We start from the raw sequence: 22,123 nt of genomic DNA, 5'->3' as shown, positions 1-22,123 counted from the left end.
TGCCCTTAATTTTCATTGAAAAAATGTCATTTTTATCCCGAAACAATTGCTTATTCAGCTAATACAGCAACTGAAAACAACCAATATTTTACATCCATGACTTCCTCTGATAGTTCTGTGTTTTTCCATGCAGTTAACCAGTTGTGTCAGCTGTTAACTTCTGGAATTGGCTGAATGGATCCAAACAAGCCCTCTGACTTTAGTGGTATGACAAGCGTTCCTTTGTTGGGACGTGGAAGAGGTCTGCCATCTCAACAGCAGGCCATTGGACGTAGTAGAGGGCTGCCGATCCTTACAGAAGGACCAAGTGAAGAACAAGCCAGAAGTCATCCCACTGCTGGTGATACATCATCAGACACACGAGGACGAGGACTTAATGTAGCAGCTACTGAACCTGCGATTGGACGAGCCCGAGGGTTGCTGGTTCAACCCAGGGGTGGAGGACATGGCCGGGCCAGAGAGTTGTTCTATGCAGAACGTGAACATCAGATAGGAGTAGCTAGAGGTTCATTTCTGCCACCTCATGTGCAAAAACCTCCAAGTGAACCCCAGATACAAGACCAACTTAAAGAGACTACAAAAGAGGTAGGTGGAACCAGAAACGAACACTTACATCATACTTACTTCATATATGACTTAATTTATTCAGTGAAGTTAGCTTTAATAAAGCACTGCTGAAGATTTCTTTTGCCTACAGGTTGACATGCCTACCCAAGGACAAGGCTCAGCATTGGTATCGATGTTTAGAGGAATGGGAATTGAGGTGCCATGGGGAAGAGCAGCTCCACCAGTTGGTCAGTATTTAAAAGAACAAATATTGATTTGGATTTTTTGTAAATGTTTAAGTAACATTTAGTGCTGAAAAGGTTCTGTAATATTTGATTATGCCACTTAAATTCACACAATGTGTTATCTATTAACAAACTCTGAAATGCATTGAATATATTTAAGCACAGAAAACCTTAGATGCTTCACTAATAATAGTAACATAAACCTTTATTAGTGTTGACACAGCTGAGGTTCAAAGAAGGAGTATGAGCTGAGAGAGACTTTATACGCAGTGTAAACTGTATAGAAGCCAATAACTCAGTAATTACTAAAATTTACTAAATTTGCGCCTGTTATCTAGGTTCAATCCAGATATATTGTTAGAGCTGTATACCATATAAAAACAGATCAATGCATTAGTTGACAGTAACAAACAGCAATGAAACTGAGTACCTTTTTGTCCTATATCATTTTGAAACTATTTCACTGTTACTTTACCAGCTGCTTAAGACAGACTGTCATGAAGACTAGTAAAGAGTAGATGCTCTGTGACATATTCACACAAACAAAACTATTATATACAAAACAGTGATATGATTGAATTTTCTCTAAAGGAGTAGCAACAAAAGCACACTTTTGCAGTCACTTAGTCTGAACCACTGCCACTGTTTTGTAAAAGACCCATTATATTTCACAACCACCTTGAGCCTTCATTGGGATGTAGCTCACTCCTGAGTTACCCCTATCATCAGCTCTGGAAAAAATCATTGAATTCTTTTTAAGTGAGGTTCTAGATTACTTGTGTGATGTGACATTTTTTTGCTACTTATTGTTGAAACATGTATTATGTAATTGAGTGTTGGGTTTAGACTTTTGAATCTTGTCCAAGTTAACCTGTAGAGACCCCTCTGTCATTTTTGTAATTTTCTTTTTTGATTTTGTGATTATTATGGCTGTTACAGATTAGTTCATGAATTAATGCAATAGTATTTCTTTTTTATGTATATGTTATTTAAATCCAATGTCAGTTATTCTTACATACTACACAATACATGTGCTACAGTCATTTTTGCACTCTCTGGGGACCCTGAAGCCAATACACACATAAAAACTGTTATCAAATCATCATATATCAATATTTTTCTGCTTTTTTTTTTTTGCATAAATCTCTTAAACCACTTCAGCTCTACTCAGAACATTTTATCAATAATTTTTAGGATTTGAACAATTTTAATGTCAGTTTGAATACGTGATAGCACTTATTTGATTAAAAGAAACAAAATCTGAGATATTTTCTATGTAATACATAGTTGAGGGATGGAGCATTGTTTATATCAGTCTTAGACAAGTCAATGATTAGCAAGAATCTTTTGTGGCAAAAAATGTGTCATTGACTTGCACTGAAACCACATTTTTAAATTTCACCAAAAAAAAAAAAAAAAAAACCTTAATGCACTGAAATCATTGTCATTACTTCTTGAGATATGCAAGATTCTAATTACGATCAATGCTCCAGATCACCACTGTTCTTTTTTTTTTTTTTTTTTCCTCATAACACTGACATTATGTATTCAGTCTGGCATTTAAAAGGGTTAAAATGTTGAAAATTATTGAACTTTTGGTAGTTTTGTGCAGAGCTGAACCAGTTTAAGACATTTATGCAGAAAAAAATATTGATTATATGCTGATTTTATAGCATTATTTTGTTCATGTACATTATTGGCATGAAGATCCCCATACGGTAGTATATTGGAAGGATCCACAAGGATTAAACATCTTCATATTGGTTTTTGTTTACTCTCATGTTTGTCTGGGGAAGTTAATACATTGATTCAGAAATGTTTGATTTGGTTTCTTACATATTTGCTCCTGTTCATCAAAGGCATTGTTGTTGCTGACTCCTGCTTGATTCAGGTCTGGAGAACAGTTCCAATGGGCTGCATCGAAGCCTCCAACTGCTACCATGTGTTTAACAAGTTTGACTATGTAAGACCCATTAACACTGACTGGTTATTATTGTAGGAAGAGGAGCAGCTGGAGATTTGGGAAAGGCAATACAACAAGACTCCCCTCTAGGTGTAATCAGCAGTACAGAGAGACTTGGTCAACCACAAGAGGTGATGGGCAGAGGCAGCAGGTAAGAGTGATGTGGTTTTTACTCTATTTTCTTCCTCTTTTTTTTTTTCAATTTGAATATTTCCACATAACACAGAACAACTATGAACCAATACACACAATTTAACAACCAATTTTTTTCTGTCAGACTGAAAAGTACAGACGTTACGGATAATATTGGACACACTGAATTTAATCTGTCATGAAAAAGAGCAGCAACAACAAGTTAAATTGTAACCTTAAGTAAGCTTATTTCTTGGTTCATGTCGAGGTGTATTTTTACATTATGTGGATTTCACCATAATGCTGGTGTCCCAGGCCATATGCTGATTTAAAAGCCTGTATTTCATGTTTTAGGTCCATGTGCATTGTAACAGACATACTCAAAATGGTGTGTGATGCTCTCATTTTCCCTGTCAACTCAAAATGGAATTTCTAAAAATCTTCACTTTGGAAAATAGTGTTTACATGTGGATAAGAGGCACAGCCATAGAGACAAATATCCATTTTTGCAAAATATTTACATTACTGTGAATATAATTACCTGATGGTGATGTGCATCAATAAAGGGCAGACTAAATTATAAAAACACATGACAATACATTGAACAACAGTATAAACTAAAGCCTCCAGAATCACCATAAAGATACTGAAACCTCTCTGAAATGTTTTAACACAAACTGCACATTGTTGTCTTTGTGAAAGTTTTTGTGTTTTTTTTTGTTTGTTTTTGTTTTTTTATTATAGTTTCCTTGGCCAAGGTTGACCCACCAGACAATGTTGGGGGCTTGGAAGAGCAGCAGTCTTGCCACAGCTTGGGTGTTGGAAGAGCTCTTCCTTATCTTCCCTCCAGTTCTCCTGGTCATGTTGAGTCTGTTACTTCAGTCTCTGCATCAGAATTGCCACCGCTTATGCAGACGCCCCTCACAGGTATAATACATTTCAAAAGGAATCGACATCCTTCAAAACACAACAGATACTGTGTAGTGTCGTTTAAACCAGTCACCAGATCTTCTGTGTCAATTTATTTAATCAACATAACCCTTTGAATGATGTGATAAGATCAAACATGTTCTTACCTTGAAATATTCAGTTCCTGGATTGCATGTACCTACCACTCCAGAGGTCAAAGAATTTTCTGCTACTGAACCAGCCAAAGTAGAACCAAAACTGGAAACATATAAGTGAGTATTTTCTGTTTTGTACTTATTACTTTACGGCCTGGTGCACTAGGTGACCACCAGCACCTACAGCTTAAAGGGAGTTATTGTTGTCAGCATGTCTGTCTTTCTGTCTGCCCCTCTGTCTGTCTTTGACACATCTTGTAAACACTCTAACCCTGGGGGAAAAAACAGCTGAACCTTAAAATTTTTATCACACATACATCATGTGTAGAGCTTGGACAAGTTCTGAAATGGGTAGGTCTGTTTCGTGACCTATTTTTTCCAATGTCAAATACCTGAAACACTAGACACCTCTTGTTATGGCACTCCACTGTGTGCAATCCAGCAGTCTACCCAGCGGTTAGGTCTGGATTTGAGAATAGGAGAATCTTGTCTCCCGGCGTTCACGGAGTCCAGGCTCAGCAAATCGGACCTGGGTGATACCCTGTCTGTAAGCAGGTTTGGGAGTCTGATCCATCTGGACCACTCACCTGAACCACAGAAAAGCCAAGGAGGAGGAGTATGCTTTCCAGTGATGTGTGAACCGGAAGCCGGTTCTTTTTTCTGTTAAAGCAGCATGTGATTAGTCAAGATGTGCGGTGGCATCTATGTGTCCAAGCCAAAAGAACAGGCTCTCCTAAAAGAACCAGAATTCCCATCACTAATGCATTTATGTCAATGAAACATACAGTAAAACTGTGACAGACAAAAAATGTGCACTGCAATTTCAACATTTTTTCAGGCCAAGGGGGTCTTGCCATGCTCTGGTAGTTTCTGTGATTCAATACAGTTGTGAGCTCTGAAGGCCCATTTGAGGTCAATTGGTTGTATTGAATGGGTTGCAGTGGTGAGAGTGTTGTCTTTTGTTGTTGTGGTCTCAGGTTTACCTCTTTAACCTTTTCTTTCATCTGCAAAACACAATAGACTGAACAGTAGTGGAAAGGTAACTGAATACATTACTAGTTGCAGCTTAATTTTATCATCTTCAAACCTTTTAAGACCATTTTTACCCCACCCCCCACAGAGCAGGCAAGGGGTATTGTTTTTGGTTCGGTTTGCTTGTTTCTTTGTTTAACGCCCTAGCTGCAAAACTATTAGTTGAATTCATACCTAATTGGGTTTATAGATTACCAGTGACCCAGAGTAGACTGATTACATTTTAGAAAAGTAGGTCAAAGTTTCAATTTTTTATGAAATTATTTATTTATTTATTTTTTCATTTACTTATAATGGGCGAAATTTCAAATGTCTATAAAAACATCAATTTTGTGTCACTTTACTCCAAACTTGGCACATATATAGAGGCAGTTGATATGATGACATCAGCTGGATCAATGCCAAAATAAGCTACAGTACATGCGAGGGGCAGGGTTTGATGTGCCTGGCATCACTTGTTCCATTTTATTTTAACCTTTTCTCTACATTTTTTGAAAAAAATCATTAAAATTATTTATAAAGCCCTGATGTGATCAGATCATGTTTGCAAATAACATTTAGCCACAGAGGGCTTCTGTTACCTTGGTAGTTAACTATTGTTTTCTGAGTATAATTAGTTAGCAAATAAATAACCAATGACACTGACATTACTGTTCACATTTATACAAGGCTATTCTCATTGAGGTTGATTTCTCCATTACTGTTGGAGCTCTCATAGATTCATAGGCTGTTGGTTCAGGGTCTGGTTTGCTGTGCATTTTGTGCACAGCCATGAATGTTAAGATGTATATTGAAAAATATAGTTTGTGTCAGTTTCACTTACATTGCAGTGCATTTTAAGGTTAATGGTGCACTTCAGGTTTGTCCCCCAATAAATTACACTGTTAGTAACATGATGATGTGGGAGGGATCACCAGAATATTTTCACCTCTTTATAAGACTGTGGTTGAGCAAAATAGACTGTAAGGGGCACCATAGTCTGTATCATTACAAGGCAACACTATCATAAATACAGATAATTGACCAGATGTTTCCTATCACATAAGCGTACACTATGTACTTTCTTTTGTACTGTGTATTGAAGTGAAGCATTGTACAGAGACGATGAGGACATAATCATTCAGTCCTCACCAGTGCCCTTCAAGATCTACTTACTACATAAGAGACTGTAATCAGTTAAACTTAGAAATAAAAGTTATATTGTATATGCTGCTGCTGAGCTTAAATATCCTGTGTTTGTTAATTCCTCTCTATTAGTGAGCCGCTTCATAAAATTGGTACAACGGAATCCTGTAAATATGGCACAAACCACATTCCTATCTGCTGCCGCAGTGAAGCTGTCTATCAGTACCACGTCACATTCACGTAAGTATTACTTATTTTGTCATCACATTTCATCTTTTTTTTGTAATTAAACAAAAACATGAGTGAGAAAGAATTTAAAGATTTATTCATGAGCATAAACAAGTAATGTTTCCAGCTAAGTGAATTTCACTGTTATCTTTTAGTCCAAATGTTGAGTCAATGGCCATGCGTTTTGGCATGATGAAAGATCACCACTCAACCACAGGAGAAGTAATGGCTTTTGACGGCACCATACTCTACCTGCCTGTTAAACTGAATGACGTAGGTACCAGTTGTTGGTATGGTTAACTGACATTAAATATATGAAAACATATTTGGTATTTTTTGAGGTAGAGAGCACCCACAAATTCAGTAGGTAGTGTATTTAAGTTGTGTAAATCTGAACTGTCTCTTTTTTCCCCCTATAATTTGCTGATAATAGGAGGTCTTTCTCAAGAGTGTGAGACGGACTGATAACGAAGAAATACAGATCAAAATCCAAATGACGAAGATTCTGCCACCCAGCTCGGACTTGTGCATCCCCTTCTACAATGTGGTGCTGAGGAGGTATTTTTTTTTTTTTTTTTACCACTGTCCTACTCAGTAAAGTGATTGACCAGTTTATGAATGAGTAAATAATATGGGGTACAGTGGAAACCACTTAAATGGATCTCAAAGCCTGGGACAGAAATATAATTTTACAAATCCAGTTTTAATTTCTTGTGTGTATATATAGTAATCCAATAGTCTGCTTATGATGATAATTTTTTGTATTTTCTTGTCTGAGGATGGTTCTCTGTTACTCTGAAGTAATTTTCTCTTAAACTTACTAAACTTGATAAAGCTTGGTATTGTAATGCACCCCCCCTCCCCCATACTGTGAAGGAGAGATGAGAAAAAGGACAATGTCTAAATAGGTTTTTTGTGTTTTAGTGGAAAAATTACAAGAGAAGGCCACTGGAGAAACAAGTGATGCTTTGTGGATGCTCATATTTATTAAATCTTACGTAATATGATAGATTAAAGGTGTGGTTGATAATCATCTACATTATGTGATGAAGTTGACTTAGATATGATCACTATTGAAGTTTTCCACTGTAATTGGATTGAATTATTTGTTTTTGCTACATAAAGTCAGTAAATAAGTGATGTGTATGCATGTTTGCATTGATTTTCTTTTTAAGTTTGCATTTTTTAAACATCCAGCTTGTCAGATTTAGTTTCATGTTCATGCTGTGACTTCAAAGGTCAAACTGCTTTTTTGGTGTGTGTGTACTGTACATTGTTTAGTGAACCTTTTTCATGTTTTTCAGGGTTATGAAAATCATTGGCCTGAAGCTGGTGGGGCGAAATCATTATGATCCAGAAAGTGCAGTCATTCTTGGAAAACAAGGGTAAATACTGAGTTATCCTTTAACATCAGAAGGGCAAACTTGCAGGCTGTGGTAACTTTTGGTACTTTAATGCCCTGTTTATTTTTGCAGGCTGCAGGTGTGGCCAGGCTATTCAACCAGTATTAAACACACAGATGGAGGCCTACACCTGTGTGTGGACGTCTCCCACAAGGTGTTGCGGAATGATTCTGTGCTGGACGTCATGTGAGTTCATGTAGTAAATCAACAGTAGCTACCAGTCACAAATCAATAGATGGGCTTTTAAGAGATAAGCCAAACCTGTACAGATGCAATCGCTGCACAGTGCATGTTGCTTTGGTTTATGTCCGACTTGACCCTGACTTGCTCTGACGTCATAAGGACATAGGCAACAACAACCTTATAACAGAGCCATTGTGCCCTGACTGCGAAAACTCAGTGCATAATGGAAAACATTTGTCTATCTCCTTGTCAAACAGCCAATTGGTTCAGAGTTTGGACAGAACCATAATGTGTTGCAGAAATTTCTTTTTTTCTTTTTCTAAGAGTCTGCCTGTAATGAGTGTGATTGGTGCTGTCAGGGTTTATTCCTATAGAAAATAAATGTGTAGAGGAATTGCCCCCAAATTTTTGGTTATGGAACTGAGGATGATAGTGTAATGAGTTACATAGAAGCTTAGATCTATGAGTAGAACGCAAGTTGTCTAAATGATGAGAAATAACTGCATGAAACAGTTTCTTTATTGTCAAAGTCAGCTTTATTGTTAGTTTATGCCATATGTACATTGCATACAGAAAACTGAAATTCCAAGACTCTAAGGCCCCACGGTGTAAAATGAACATAGAAAAATAAATTAGAATAGAATATAACTATAAACATAGAATATAGCAATAAACAGCAGGGGGTTGAGGAGAAAATAAATAGACAATAAAGGTGCGACAGTGAAGTTAAACAGTTGAAGTATTGGTAATAGAAGTTATTGATTTAAAGTGACATATGCAATAAAGTGACAAGTGGATGGAGCAGTCCCTGAGATGTGTGTGTGTGTGTGGTGTGTGTGTGTGTGTGGGGGGGGGGGGGGGTAAATCACGGTCCAAGGTTTGAGTGTGTGAGAGGTAGAAGGGGGGCAGAGTAGGGAGGGAGTTCAGCCTCCTGACAGCCTGGTGGGTGAAACTGTCCTTCAGTCTGCTGGTCCTGGCCCAGAGACTCCAGTCTCCTCCCTCATGGCAGCAGACTGAAGAAGCTGTGAGACTGGTCATTGGAATCTTATAATATGGTATTAGAATTTTTTTGCCTTTTAATTTCTAAGTATGTGAATAGTTAAAATAACACTGTTTAACTGACTCTTGAATCATTCATTACTTAGAACCTCAGAGTAAAGAATAAAATCCCAGAATACTCCTTGATTTCAAGCAGTATTGTCATTTGCAAGCTCTGGTTGGTGAACTGTCTGATTTGACCACTGACTTATCATTATTTGACTTATCATCCTGTACCCTTCTCTTGCCTTTGCAGGTGCCGTTCAGCTTGTATGGTTGGTTGTTAATATTCCTCTATTGTTTGCTTTTTTGATTTGGAACTTTAACCAAGTTTATCATGTCACTAAACACCAAAAAAGTGTGGGAACAAAATCTATGTATACAGAATTTTAATTTTAAAAATATTTCTGTTAATATGATTTTTGTCTACATAGATGGACTGATATGTTTATACATCTTAAGTATACAACAATGCCATGACCTTGGATCCACTCAGAGCTTTTGAGAAATCCTATGATATAGCCATAAATGTTTAATTGCAGCTTGCAAGATATTTTTTGTGCGTCTATATTCTGGGCAGAATTTTAAATTCCCTCAACCATTATTGCTGTTCCTCCAGGGAGCATGGGTAAGGTTAAGAGATGCTTGAAAATTGCATGTCAGAAAATGCAAAATTCATTTGAAGTACATACGTTTCTTGCATAGAAGTCCTGCCCCCTCTGGTGTGACCCATGGGACCTAACTGAAAAAAATACAAACAGCAGTCAATGACGAGTGACAATTTTTTTGTGCCATCATTTAGACATGGATGTTTTTTAAAATTTAAAGAACATTTTACAAGTCAAGTCGCTGTCTGTTGTGGTGATAGCAAAGCAATGTGTAGTTTTAGTATGAAACATCTCTCATCTAAAGTGATACACGTCACCACTTCGTTCTATTTGCAGATTGCTCAATATACTATGAGCTTGTTCATGTAGAAGCAAAGAAGTTTACAGCAACAGAGAACAGACTGGAGAGAGAAAGGTCCAATGATGTCACTCACTTTGGGCATGTAGTAATTCTGTCTACATGTTGTCAGTCATATACTTGGAAAGTTTTACAACGGATAACTTTGTTAACCCATAAAACAGTCTTTAAATTAACGTCATGTGTCTTGCCATTGACTGTATAACAAATTTCTTTTCCAAAATAAGGTTTCATGGGGCACAACTGGTAGAGCCAGACATTTGCCTCTCTTTATGACAGTTTAAGCCAAACAAAACAAACTTATGATGATGGACCTCCGTTTGCCAGGAACATGCTGTACCAGCAGACCAAAGAGAACTTCCAAGACGAATGCACCAAGGACCTCGTTGGCAGCATTGTCATAACACGCTACAACAACCGTACCTATCGCATTGATGCTATTGAGTGGAACAAGTCACCCAAAGACGTGTTCACTTTGACGGATGGCACAAAAACCAACTTTGTGGACTACTACAGGTGAGACTGCTCTGTGCATGAAATCAGTTTAGTCCAGCAGAGGATATAATTCATTTATTTGTGTGTTGAAATATTGCCCATTTTTAGATTTTAGTCTTTCTTTTGTTGCTAATTTATTAACATTGTGTTGACAATCCCAACAGCAAGAACTATGGGATTACAATCAAAGACATGGACCAGCCTTTGCTTCTGCATCGGCCAAAGGAGAGATCCAAGCCGGGAGAAAAGGTGGAACTCCACTCACTACCAGTTTTAACAAAGCAAATGCTAGAGATGCAGTCGACTTCCTTTACAGTTGCCTAGTCAAACTAACATGACCTGAATTCTTGTATCAGAATGCCCTCTTGTGGCTAAGTATCAGGCTAAAGACACATGGAAGACATGATTTGGACTCTGCTGTGTTTCATTAACTGTTTAGTTGGTTCAGAATAAATATAAACATTGCTGCTTCATCAGAAACATACAGATACAAAGTGAAAATAATACTGAAATATAGAGGAGCTGTGATAGCAGTTTGAATCAAAGGTAGTTTTTGTCTGTTTTTTATGTGTAGTTTTTCAGGCGCAATGCATAAAGGAAGTCTTCATAGAAGCTGAAAAACATAGGAGTAAAGAATGATCTACCAAACTGTTCATTAAAAAAATGGCACAAGTTCATTACTGTGCAATTTTAATGTTACTGGTATTAAAACCACAAACCAAACTGAATTGGAAAAGAAAAATGAGGGTAATTGTACCTGCAGTTCTGCAGTTTAATGTTTCATTGATGTTCTGGTTTAGTTTTTAGAAGCTTTTTTTTTTTTTTTTTTTTTTTTTTTGTAATAAATTTTGTATTTCATTGTTACTGTTTGCCTTAGTTTTCTCAACTCTAATCCTTCTGAATGGATGATTTAATTGTAGCAAATTGTTACGAGAGACATCCTTTTGGTACCAGAGCTTTCCTTTATGACGGGCATTCCTGAGAAAATGAGGAAGGACCCCAGAGCTATGAAGGTAAATACATTAGCATAATTTTCTTAAGCTGATGTAAGGTATATATTTAAACTCTGAAACTGCACAGCAACACTTAAGAAGACTGTCTTACTGAAAAGCTTTCATGGAAAAGCATTGCAGTAGTTAAAAAAGAAACAAAACAACTGCATCAGTGTAAATGGTCTTTTGGTTTATTGAAGGACCTGACAATGCACATTAATGTGAGCAGCGAGCAGCACACCCACTCCATAAAGCAGCTACTGAAAAATATCAGCTCCAACCCTGAAAGTCGGAAAGAGTTCAGCAAATGGGGACTGGAGATTGGCTCCGAAATCCTACTGGTGAGGATCTTTACAAAATAAACATAGGAAATTAGAATTAAGTACTAACCTGATTAATCTGCTTGTTTAAGTGGTGTTTTGTCATCATATTATCAGTGGTTTCTTGTAAAATTCCAGAAATTAAGATATTGTTAAGAATATAATTATCTAAATGTGTCAGAAGAATTTTGAGTTTGATTGCCTAGTACTGGGGTGGTGGTGTAAAAAAAAAAAAAGTCTCCGCTCCACAGGACTCAGATGGGGTATCTGTTCAAGCCTCAGTAGCAACCACTGTGTGACAGCTGAATATTGTGAACGTGTTTCCTTTGTTACAGATAAAAGGTAGAACTCTGCCCCTCGAGACCATCTGTCTGCAGTCGTCATTCTTTGCCACCGGTGCTGATGTATCCTGGTCTAGAGAGGTAGTGAGGGATGCTTCAATCAGCTCAGTAAGTGGTGATGTATACTCATCAAAGAGCTTTAATAATACAGTTCTTTATGTTGGGAATTTAAGGTGTGTAGTAACACTGTCCTGCCTTCTTCTCATAATAATATTTTTTATATTCAGATCCCTTTGAACATCTGGGCCATCATTTATCCTCACCGCTTTGCTGAACAGGCCGAAGAGCTGGTTTCCACCTTTAAAAAGGTGGGTGGGCCTATTGGCATACGAATTGAGCGGCCCATTCACGTGCCGTTGAGGGATGATCACACTGAGACCTATGTCAAGAGCATCCACTCCCAGCTCATCAGTAAGGTAATTTTCATTAGAAGCACATTGCATTTGTGTAGTGGTAAGTACTAAAGTGTTGTTTCCTTTGTCCTGCCCTGTCCTCTGTGCTGTGCGCACATTGTGTTTACATTAAACAACTGCCAGCAGTGCCAGTTTGGTTTTAGATAAAAATATTACCATCACACAGATTGTAACTGCTGAAAAAACCCTGTCCTGTGTGGGGAAAGCGGTGTCAAATCAAAGAAAATACAAATTCTAACAAGGAAAGCACTCGGAAAGCACAGACCTCCACCAAAACAGATCTGCCCCCCCCCCGATCACCACCAAAATTTTATAATTTCTTCCTTGTGCCAGTATCAACATTTCATGAAAATTTCATGAAAATCCATCCATAACTTTTTGAGTTATCTGGCTAACAAACAAGCACACAAACAAACACGCATGCAAACACACAAAGCGATCACAATATCCCCTGGCGGAGGTAACAATATGCCTCCTCTTTGAATTCACAATTAATAAACCAGTGTGACCCAATAACTGTCTCTCAAAAGCTGGTACTTGTTCCCAATATGTGAAAACCTTTATTCTGTTTCTATTTTTAACTCTGTAAGTGGCTGTTGGAGAAATTAGACATGCAAAGTGACCAGTGCACATGTTGCCTAAGGCAACCAGACTGGAAGCATGGTTGTCTGTCACTTTTGTTAACGTATGAATGATTTTGGTTTCACATTAAATCTATTAAATACCAACTACCTCAGTATTGCTGCTGTAAATTGAAAATCCACATCCATGCAACAGACTATATTAATACAAAGCAAGTGGTTTTTAGGGCTGTCAAAATTAACGCAGATTAATCCATCATCATGATTAATCTGATTCAAAATTTTAACGCAATTAACCCAACTGCAGCACAGAATGCCTCTGAACATCTCTGGCAGCGCATGTGGGGAAGTTTGTCCAAATACAGTTACCATCACGTCTTCACAAATGGTCAGTTGATCCAGTAGTGACAGACAGAAGAACCAACCCATAAAGATGGAAGATGCTAAACAGCATGTTGGAGCTCTGGTTGGAAATCTGAGTAAAAAAAAAAAAAGACGAAACACTTGTTTCAAGTTGTTTTGTTGAAGGTGTTTAACTCTTTTGGTGCCAGACAGTTAAGGGGCTAATAAGCCTTAAAAGTGCCACAGATTTTGGCCGTTTTTCAGTATTTCGCGTCATTTTTATAATATTTGAAGAATCCTGCAGGAAACCGCTCGGTAACATCCGACCGATTGCTAATTAGATTCAAAACGCACCGGACGCAGCCGATTCATTATTGATCGTAATTTGCATAATTCATAATAATAATAATAATAATAATAATCTTTATTTATATAGCACTTTTCATACATTAAAAACTGTAGCACAAAGTGCTTTACATACGAGTTTAAAATCAGTACCGCCCCCCACCCACACCCACCCACTCACCCGCACACACACACACACATATTCATGCAAACCCACAAGCTCACACATACTTAAGAAGACTGACTGAGCACGGGTAGACCAGAACAAAAATGTGCAAGTAAAAGTAAAACATCAGTTTAGGAGGTGCTGTCTCAGGGAGCCATCCGCACCAGGATGCAGCCGCCGACCCCGGCAACCAGGCACCAGCAACACAGCCCCACATCCCAACTAGTGGGAGAAGGCCAACTGGGACCCCCACCCACCAGAAAGGAGTGGACCCCAGTGAGAGAAGGCGCCACAGCCCCCGGAGTCCACAGCCGCCCCCCGGCATGGAGGGCTCCCTCTGATGAAACACCGGAGAATAAGAAACATTAAAAAGATATAAAATATTATTCGGTCGCGTGACCTCAAATTCCCGTCTGATTGGTCTCAAAAGGGGGACACAGAAAGAACGTCATCGAAATGTGAGAAAGAAATGGGGGTGGATGGTTTGTTTGTACACAAATGTGGCGTGTTCTCCAAAGCCGATCTGATCGGCCCGTGGCACTTTAAAGGTTGTATTCGTAAAGCCGATTTAATCGGCCCATGGCACTGAAAGAGTTAATAAACACATTAAGCTTTCTTGAGTCTGTTTGCTCATGCAAAATGAAATGTGATTAATATAGATTTAAAATGAATGGGGATGCACCGATACCACTTTTTTCCAGACCGAGCACAAGTACTTACATTTGAGTACTTACTGTTACCGAGTATTGATACAAGTACTTAATAATCCCATTCCACTTCTTAGTTCCTTTTTTAAATGTGCTTTATTGTCATTGTCATTAGTCTGACTGGAAAAAAGTGCTGCTACTGACATGTGTTGGAATGAGCGTTTCTCAATTAATCCACCAGGGGGCGCCGCTCTTAATTAACCATACTGGACAAATACCACGAAGAAGAGTAAACTTTTTTGAGAAGAAGAAGTCAGTAATAACAACATGGAGACGACAGAGGTAACACTAATGTGGATACTAATGTTGCAGCGTTTTCACTGGTAAGGTTTAAAAGCAAAGCTTCAGCAGGTAGGGAAAAGATAAATGAGCGTTAAGTTTTGTTTTCCTTCCGCTGGTGGCGGTCCTGCACCACTTCGACCCCCATAGTATAAGTAGGATGGAAACTGGCCCAGCCCTGGGTAGTTGACATAAATATGTCTACTAACTCACACAGTCGCTCTTTGAACAGATCCACTACCTCCACGGTTCCCGGTGGTATTCTCCGTTTGGGTACACGTCTGCCAGCACCTGGAAAACAGATGGAATGTACGCAGAGGAGGGACAGAATGCTCCATTCGTATCCGTCTGTGTCCTGTAACGTACTGCAGTCAGTGTTACTTTTATCACTGTGGTTTATTTTGAAAGATCTCCATACTCTTCACTCTCCCCACACATTATTCCACCGCCGCATACCTGCTGCACTTAACTGTGAATGTCATGCAGCCGTACGTGGTATTGGTGCAGTTGTATTGGATTACTTTTATGAGTACGAGTACAAGTACACACACTGAGTATCGGAGCCAATGGCCGATACTGGTATCGGAATCGGTGCATCCCTAAAAATGAATGATATTTAATTGCAATTAATCCATACCAATCTTGTGATTAATCTGATTAAAGATTTTAATCATTTGACGGCACTAGTTTTTTTGTGTTGTTTGTTTTTTGCATGTTTTATAAGTATTTAATGCAGTGATGTTGAGCTGCTGAACCTTTTGTCTGCATCGTTAGACACCTTAAGAAGGATTGTTTTCAGAATACTGATATTCACACAAGCATTACCATGTAATTATTTAACTGCTGAAATGTTATTGGACAATGTAATGATGTTAAGCTGTGCTGCTTGCATATTTTTTTCTGTTTTTCATCTGTGTGCAGCCAAACATGCAGCTAGTTGTGTGCATTATTGTTGGCAACAGGGATGACCTCTACAGTGCCATCAAGAAGCTTTGCTGTGTGAAGAGTCCCATCCCCTCTCAGGTTAGTAATGTCAGTCCAAAAGTTTGTCTTTGTCAGAGCTGGAGGTGTACATTGACATACTGTACAAGATTTTTTCTGTGAACTAATGCTGACTTTGACTCATGTCTTGTCAGGCAATCAATATTAGGACCATCTCCCAGCCACAGAAATTGAGGTCTATTGCCCAAAAAATACTGCTGCAGGTGAACAGTAAACTGGGTGGTGAGCTGTGGACTGTCAAGATCCCTCTGGTGAGAGAACAACAGTTTATCTGCGTGCAGTCAATGGGAAACTCCATTTGTGTATTGGTTTAATTAGTTATGTTGTTGCACTTTGAAGCAAGACCTCATAACATAATGCCACCTAAAGTTATGTTGCAGGCAAAACAACCACCAATGTCTCTGGAAAATCATTAGTGTGCTTTAGTCCATGTAAAAATGAATATAGGTTACAGTGTGACTGTGAGACAGCATTGAATTCATGTATTTTCTGTTTTGTATAATCAGAAAAACTTGATGGTGGTTGGAGTTGATGTCCACCATGACACAAGCAAAATACATCAGTCTGTCATGGGCTTCGTCGCCAGTGTAAACAGGTAAAATTGTTTTCTTCTTCAGACATTGTTGATCATTATCATTTCCCTAGAATTATTCAAACTCCAGAGCCATAGTAATCATGGAGTTTTCATTTTAAGGGCACAGCCGTCTACAGCTACCCTTCTTATAATATTCACATTTCTGTAAGCTTAAAAAAGGCTTGTTTGAGGAAATAAATATGCATTTCCATTTTCTTTCACAGCATTGGTAAAACCTGTTTGTCATAATCAAAACATTAATAGAAATGAGTTTTTTATTCATTAAATGCTCTTTTGCAGCTCACTGACCAGGTGGTACTCTAAAGTGACTTTCCAGACACCAAACGAGGAACTGATCAGTGGCTTTAGGGTGTGTTTATTGGCTGCTCTGACCAAGTACCATGAGGTAAATACTGTCGGCATGGGTCACAAAATGTCCCCTATTTAAGTCCTTTTTTTACAGTCCTTAAAATGTCAAATATGAAATAGGAGTTAAATTTGAAAACTGAAGAGAAAATGCACCTGTGGCTTTAACAGTCTTTTTCATTAGCTTCATCAAGCAAATGTGTAGCAATTGTTAAAAAAAAGTCACTAAAAGGAAAATACAAATTGTGTCCCTGTCTATAAACACGTTTCACGCAAATTAACTAGTCAGTGTAGTGTTATGAGCAGTGATGTTTTTTCATGGATGAGACCAAGGACTATTCATCAGTACAAACTACCTGTTGTTGCTACTATTGGCTAATATACACTCAGTCACATTTTCAGTACACCTAGGGCCGGATCTACTAAACTCATTGCACACGCAAAAAAATGTACAAACTGATTTACTAACAGAGCCCACTAAGGGTTGCATCTTTCAAAGGTACATAATCGCACGTCTGCATCCAGTTAGTACTTTTGCTGCAATTAATATGCAATATGGGGTGTTTACACGAAATTGTGCGTGTGCTGGGTGGAGAAAATGTAAGTATATTAATTTAGCACATGCAAAGTGATTTATCAAACCTGAAAGAAATTTTGCTCATAGAGACTGCGTCTATATTGAACACGTCTCAATAGGAGGTGCAAACGGTTTGGATGCATAATTGGGCACACATGGCTGCAGATGAAACGAGATGCAGACGCATTTTTCACCCTCGTGTGAACATTTTTTGAATGACGGAAGAAAAAATAATTGAGACATGTCCCCCCCACACAAACATACACACACACTTTACAGGACTCTTATTATGAGCACCTGACAGTCAATCCAACAACCCCCTTGGCCCCCCCACCACTAAAATGAAAAATGAATGAGTCATGCACTACCTTCTATGACAAAACTCATCCAACGTTACATTTCACTGCATCTGGATCATTTCAGCACACTGTTACCATTAATGCTGGTGCATCCCAGAGCACTTTTTCCAGCGTATTGTCTCCAGTAGTGCATGCTAAATCCTCATTTAAGTAGGGCGGTCTCCAAGACTTGGCACCTGTTGTCATTTGTGCAAGCAGTCTTAGTAAATCACCTGCAAACTGTGGTTCAAACCCACATGCAAATTGTGCAGATTGGGCATGCAAATTAGTCCACGCAAACTGGGACCTTCATAGATCCAGCTCCTAGTTAGCACCGGGTGTGCTCAATAGAATGTATGTATATATACTGTTACTATAGTCCATATGCGTCAAGGTTTAGCGTGTTATCTGTTAAAGATTCTCTTCTGCATACTTCAGTCGTAACTAGGTGATTTGAGTTATTTTCTATGAGCTCAACCCAGTCTTGTTAATCTCCTTTAACCTGTGGCATTAATAAGGTATTTTGGGCAAAAGAACTGCCACTCACTGGATATTTAATCCTGTCCAGACCATTCTCTATAAACCCTAGAGATGGTTTAAAATCCCTGTAGATCAGCCACAGATATATTTAGGTGAACAACCCACTGATAGAGCTACTTTTGCACATATACTCCTTTGACACTGAATGATACCTGGAGGATCACACTTGTATGTTTTCCTGTACAGGTGAACCACACCTTGCCCGACAAGATTGTGGTGTATCGGGATGGTGTGTCAGATGGCCAGCTGAATATGGTAGAGCAGTACGAGATCCCACAGCTGATCAACAGCTTTAAAACCTTTCCAAACTATGAGCCAAAGCTGGTATTCATTGTGGTTCAAAAGCGCATCAACACCACTTTGTACTCCTGTATTTCCAAAAACTTTGGCACCCCACAACCTGGGACTGTCCTGGACCACACCGTCACCCAAGGAAAATGGTCAGTTTAACATTGGTTTATCTCATCTCGACAACAGTAGAGGTCTTTGACACAATTCTTCAGACAATAGAAAGGCCGAACAGTTTACTCATTTTAATACAGAAATTTAAAATTCTAGAGAATCATTATATTAGCAGTAATTTTCTCAGTTTATATGTTTTGTTAAATCTTTGACACCTAAAGGCCAACCATGTAAAAGCAGTAGTCCTATTTAACTGAGGAAGAATATTGTATTTATGGGTCTGGTGTGCTCAGTTCATATCTAGCCCCCACACCACAGTTGATGTATTTCTACATAGACATTTTTTGTTAAACATAGGATGTGTGAATTCTGTTGAAGAGCTGAAGTCACTCTATAGTCCTATTTAGTTCTAGATTTTTCACCCTATGAAAAAAAAGACCCACTGTAGCTCATGATGGGCAAAGTCTTTCACATCTTTAAATGCATGTTTTTTCAGGGTGGACTTCTTTTTGATGGCACATCACATTCGTCAGGGCTGTGGACTTCCAACACACTACATCTCTTTGTACAACACGGCCAACCTCACTCCAGACCATCTGCAAAGGTATGCTGTGCTGTTTTCTTTTCTACCTAGTATGTTTCTGGGTAGCACATATAAATTGTGTTTTCCATTTGATTTCAAAGATTTAAAGAAATATTCATTTGACCCAGCAAATTTGTCAAAGAATTTGTAAAATTCACTCAAAACCAGTTAGCCCAGACTGATGGTTTATTCAGTCTCCTTTGGGTCACAAATGTAAATGCTAGGCAATGTACAGATACAACACAACTAAACAATTAATTAGCTTATTCAACATACTGATATTCTGTTATTCACTGTAATTCTCCTGAGAGTTTACATTTTACCTTTGTTTTACACATCAAGTTGAGTTCCTTGTGTGTTTAGATCCTTTTAACTCTTTAAGTGCCAGACAGTTAAGGGGCTAATAAGCCTTAAAAGTGCCACAGAATTTGGCCGTTTTTCAGTATTTCGCGTCGTTTTTATAATATTTGAAGAATCCTGCAGGAAACCGCTCGGTAACATCCGACCGATTGCTGATTAGATCCAAAACGCACCGGACGCAGCCGATTCATTATTGATCGTAATTTGCATAATTTATTATAATAATAATAATCTTTATTTATATAGCACTTTTCATACATTAAAAACTGTAGCACAAAGTGTTTTACATATCAGTTTAAAAATCAGTACCGCCCCCCACCCACACCCACCCACTCACCCGCACACACACACATACACATGCAAACCCACATATACGTGCAAACCCACAAGCTCACACATACTTAAGAAGACTGACTGAGCACGGGTAGACCAGAACAAAAATGTACAAGTAAAAGTAAAACATCAATTTAGGAGGCGCTATCTCAGGGAGCCATCCGCACCAGGAGGCAGCCGCCGACCCCGGCGACCAGGCACCAGCAACACAGCCCCGCATCCCAACTAGTGGGAGAGGGCCAACTGGGACCCCCACCCACCAGAAAGGAGCAGACCCCAGTGAGAGAAGGCGCCACAGCCCCGGAGTCCACAGCCGCCCCCCGGCATGGAGGGCTCCCTCTGATGAAACACCGGAGAATAAGAAACATTAAAAAGATATAAAAATATTATTCGGTCGCGTGACCTCAAATTCCCGTCTGCTTGGTCTCAAAAGGGGGACACAGAAAGAACGTCATCGAAATGTGAGAAAGAAATGGGGGTGGATGGTTTGTTTGTACACAAATGTGGCGTGTTCTCCAAAGCCGATCTGATCGGCCCGTGGCACTTTACAGGTTGTTTTCGTAAAGCCGATTTAATCGGCCCATGGCACTGAAAGTGTTAAAATAAACCACTGCTTTAACGGGAAGTTTTGAAATACTTCATACTTATTGAACAGTGTATGGCAAATGTTAATATAGGGGGTATTTAATGTTTATTTACTGTGAATTAAAAATCTCAAAACAAGCCCAGTGCACCAAAATCAACTTGTCCTTTTGGCTCAGTGTCTGTTACGTGGATAAACTTTTGACAGAAGCTAGCAGTATCATTTGTTATGCATGAATGTATTTTTATTATTGTTCTTGTAAGGAGATACATAACATATTGTGTTTATGTTGTATATCAATGAAAGGACTAATGACAGATAAAACAAAAACACTGCCCTACTACAAGTATGTAGTACAGTAAAACACACAAAATAAACATGAAGCCACCTCCTGATAGTTATTTGATAGGCATTTGCATCACTTGTATAACATACTGATTTACACTGTACAATTCACTGCTAGAGAAGTTACACAAAATGTGCCACCCTGTTGATTTCTGTCCAAGAAAGGAAATGGTAGTGGTGGAAATGGGTGGTTTACCAGTAGTAGTAAGTGGCTGTGCAAAAGGAAGTCTGCGTATACCACAGTGAATTTTTTTTTTTTTTTTCAACAGGACAGAAATTCAGAAAAATGCACAGAGGCAATACTAGTGCACACAAATGTCAGTATATAATAAGATATAATAAGCTAACATATATGCTCTGTACGCCCACACAGGTGATGGTCAGTTTACAGCTTTCTGATGTTTCAGCTGATATGTAATGCCACAAAAATTGCCCACCTAGAGTCCATTTTATCCTCCTGAGTTGCCTCCAATGGTTTAGCTTAAACCTTCCCATAACCTGAACAGGCAATCCCACAAATATATGAAACTAGTTGCTGCTGTGGCCAGTTTTGTTAGATGTGTGTAATTTTGCAGATTCGTGGTTTTGTTCAGATAATTGACATTTATAGTAGCTCTTTGTAGTTTGGACCATGTTGAAGAAATCCTGCCTCATTGCAAACCATATTTTAACATTGTTGCTTTGCCCGGTATCAGGCTGACATTCAAGATGTGTCACTTGTACTGGAACTGGCCCGGCACCATTCGTGTTCCAGCACCATGCAAGTACGCCCACAAACTGGCTTACCTGTCTGGCCAGTACCTACACTCAGAGCCATCCATCAACCTGTCAGACAAGCTCTTCTTCCTTTGAGCTGCTGTAGTTATAACCTCACCTTCCCTAAGCTGGGATAACAGTTTCTACTGGAAAAGCAGAAATGACAGAGAAGTCAGTTGACACGTTACATGAGAACTTAGACTACACTATTTAAAGATTGTGTTTTGATTTAGTCTTAGATCAAGTCTTTATCCAGCTGCTGCTGCTCATGTTGATAAAGATGTATTTTTATTGTAATAATTTTATTTTAATTTCAATTCTAAGAATTGTGAACAAAAGTTTGTAGAGTTAGGGGTTTAGTTTTTATTATTTGTGTCTGTTTTGTTGTGGAAATGTTCAGACGCCACCATGCTAAGTTTTCATTTTACAGTTATTGTATTTCATATACAAGTTCAAGT

The 22,123-nt window shown here is 38.6% G+C and overlaps 2 protein-coding genes across 2 annotated transcripts; both read left to right on the top strand.

The window, feature by feature from the left end:
* The first annotated feature begins 146 nt into the window (after positions 1 to 146).
* Positions 147 to 3,742, top strand: LOC115425326 (piwi-like protein 2). Its single transcript, XM_030142788.1, has 4 exons — positions 147 to 585; positions 698 to 794; positions 2,791 to 2,905; positions 3,631 to 3,742. Exons 1-4 carry the CDS (start codon positions 175 to 177, stop codon positions 3,647 to 3,649), a joined length of 642 nt encoding a protein of 213 aa, XP_029998648.1. The 5' UTR covers positions 147 to 174; the 3' UTR covers positions 3,650 to 3,742.
* On the top strand, positions 3,656 to 21,839 carry piwil2 (piwi-like RNA-mediated gene silencing 2). Its single transcript, XM_030142786.1, has 20 exons — positions 3,656 to 3,813; positions 3,977 to 4,067; positions 6,240 to 6,347; positions 6,491 to 6,608; positions 6,769 to 6,893; positions 7,640 to 7,720; positions 7,811 to 7,924; positions 10,253 to 10,441; positions 10,585 to 10,669; positions 11,341 to 11,433; positions 11,613 to 11,753; positions 12,068 to 12,181; positions 12,301 to 12,489; positions 15,828 to 15,929; positions 16,043 to 16,159; positions 16,415 to 16,503; positions 16,783 to 16,888; positions 18,490 to 18,743; positions 19,202 to 19,309; positions 21,605 to 21,839. Exons 1-20 carry the CDS (start codon positions 3,795 to 3,797, stop codon positions 21,759 to 21,761), a joined length of 2,400 nt encoding a protein of 799 aa, XP_029998646.1. The 5' UTR covers positions 3,656 to 3,794; the 3' UTR covers positions 21,762 to 21,839.
* The last annotated feature ends 284 nt before the right edge of the window (positions 21,840 to 22,123 follow it).

The sequence above is a fragment of the Sphaeramia orbicularis genome, chromosome 9, assembly GCF_902148855.1.
Source record: "Sphaeramia orbicularis chromosome 9, fSphaOr1.1, whole genome shotgun sequence".
Classification (NCBI taxonomy): domain Eukaryota; kingdom Metazoa; phylum Chordata; class Actinopteri; order Kurtiformes; family Apogonidae; genus Sphaeramia; species Sphaeramia orbicularis.
Note: the sequence above shows the minus strand (reverse complement) of the source record. Positions and strands in the feature narration are given on the sequence as shown.

Coding starts and splice junctions, on each gene's coding strand:
- LOC115425326 (XM_030142788.1), top strand. CDS start 175: ATGGATCCAAACAAGCCCTCTGACTTTAGTGGTATGACAAGCGTTCCT. Junction 586..697: donor TTAAAGAGACTACAAAAGAG/GTAGGTGGAACC, acceptor TTTTGCCTACAG/GTTGACATGCCTACCCAAGG. Junction 795..2,790: donor AAGAGCAGCTCCACCAGTTG/GTCAGTATTTAA, acceptor TTATTATTGTAG/GAAGAGGAGCAGCTGGAGAT.
- piwil2 (XM_030142786.1), top strand. Junction 7,721..7,810: donor GTCATTCTTGGAAAACAAGG/GTAAATACTGAG, acceptor TTATTTTTGCAG/GCTGCAGGTGTGGCCAGGCT. Junction 16,889..18,489: donor CTCTGACCAAGTACCATGAG/GTAAATACTGTC, acceptor TTTCCTGTACAG/GTGAACCACACCTTGCCCGA.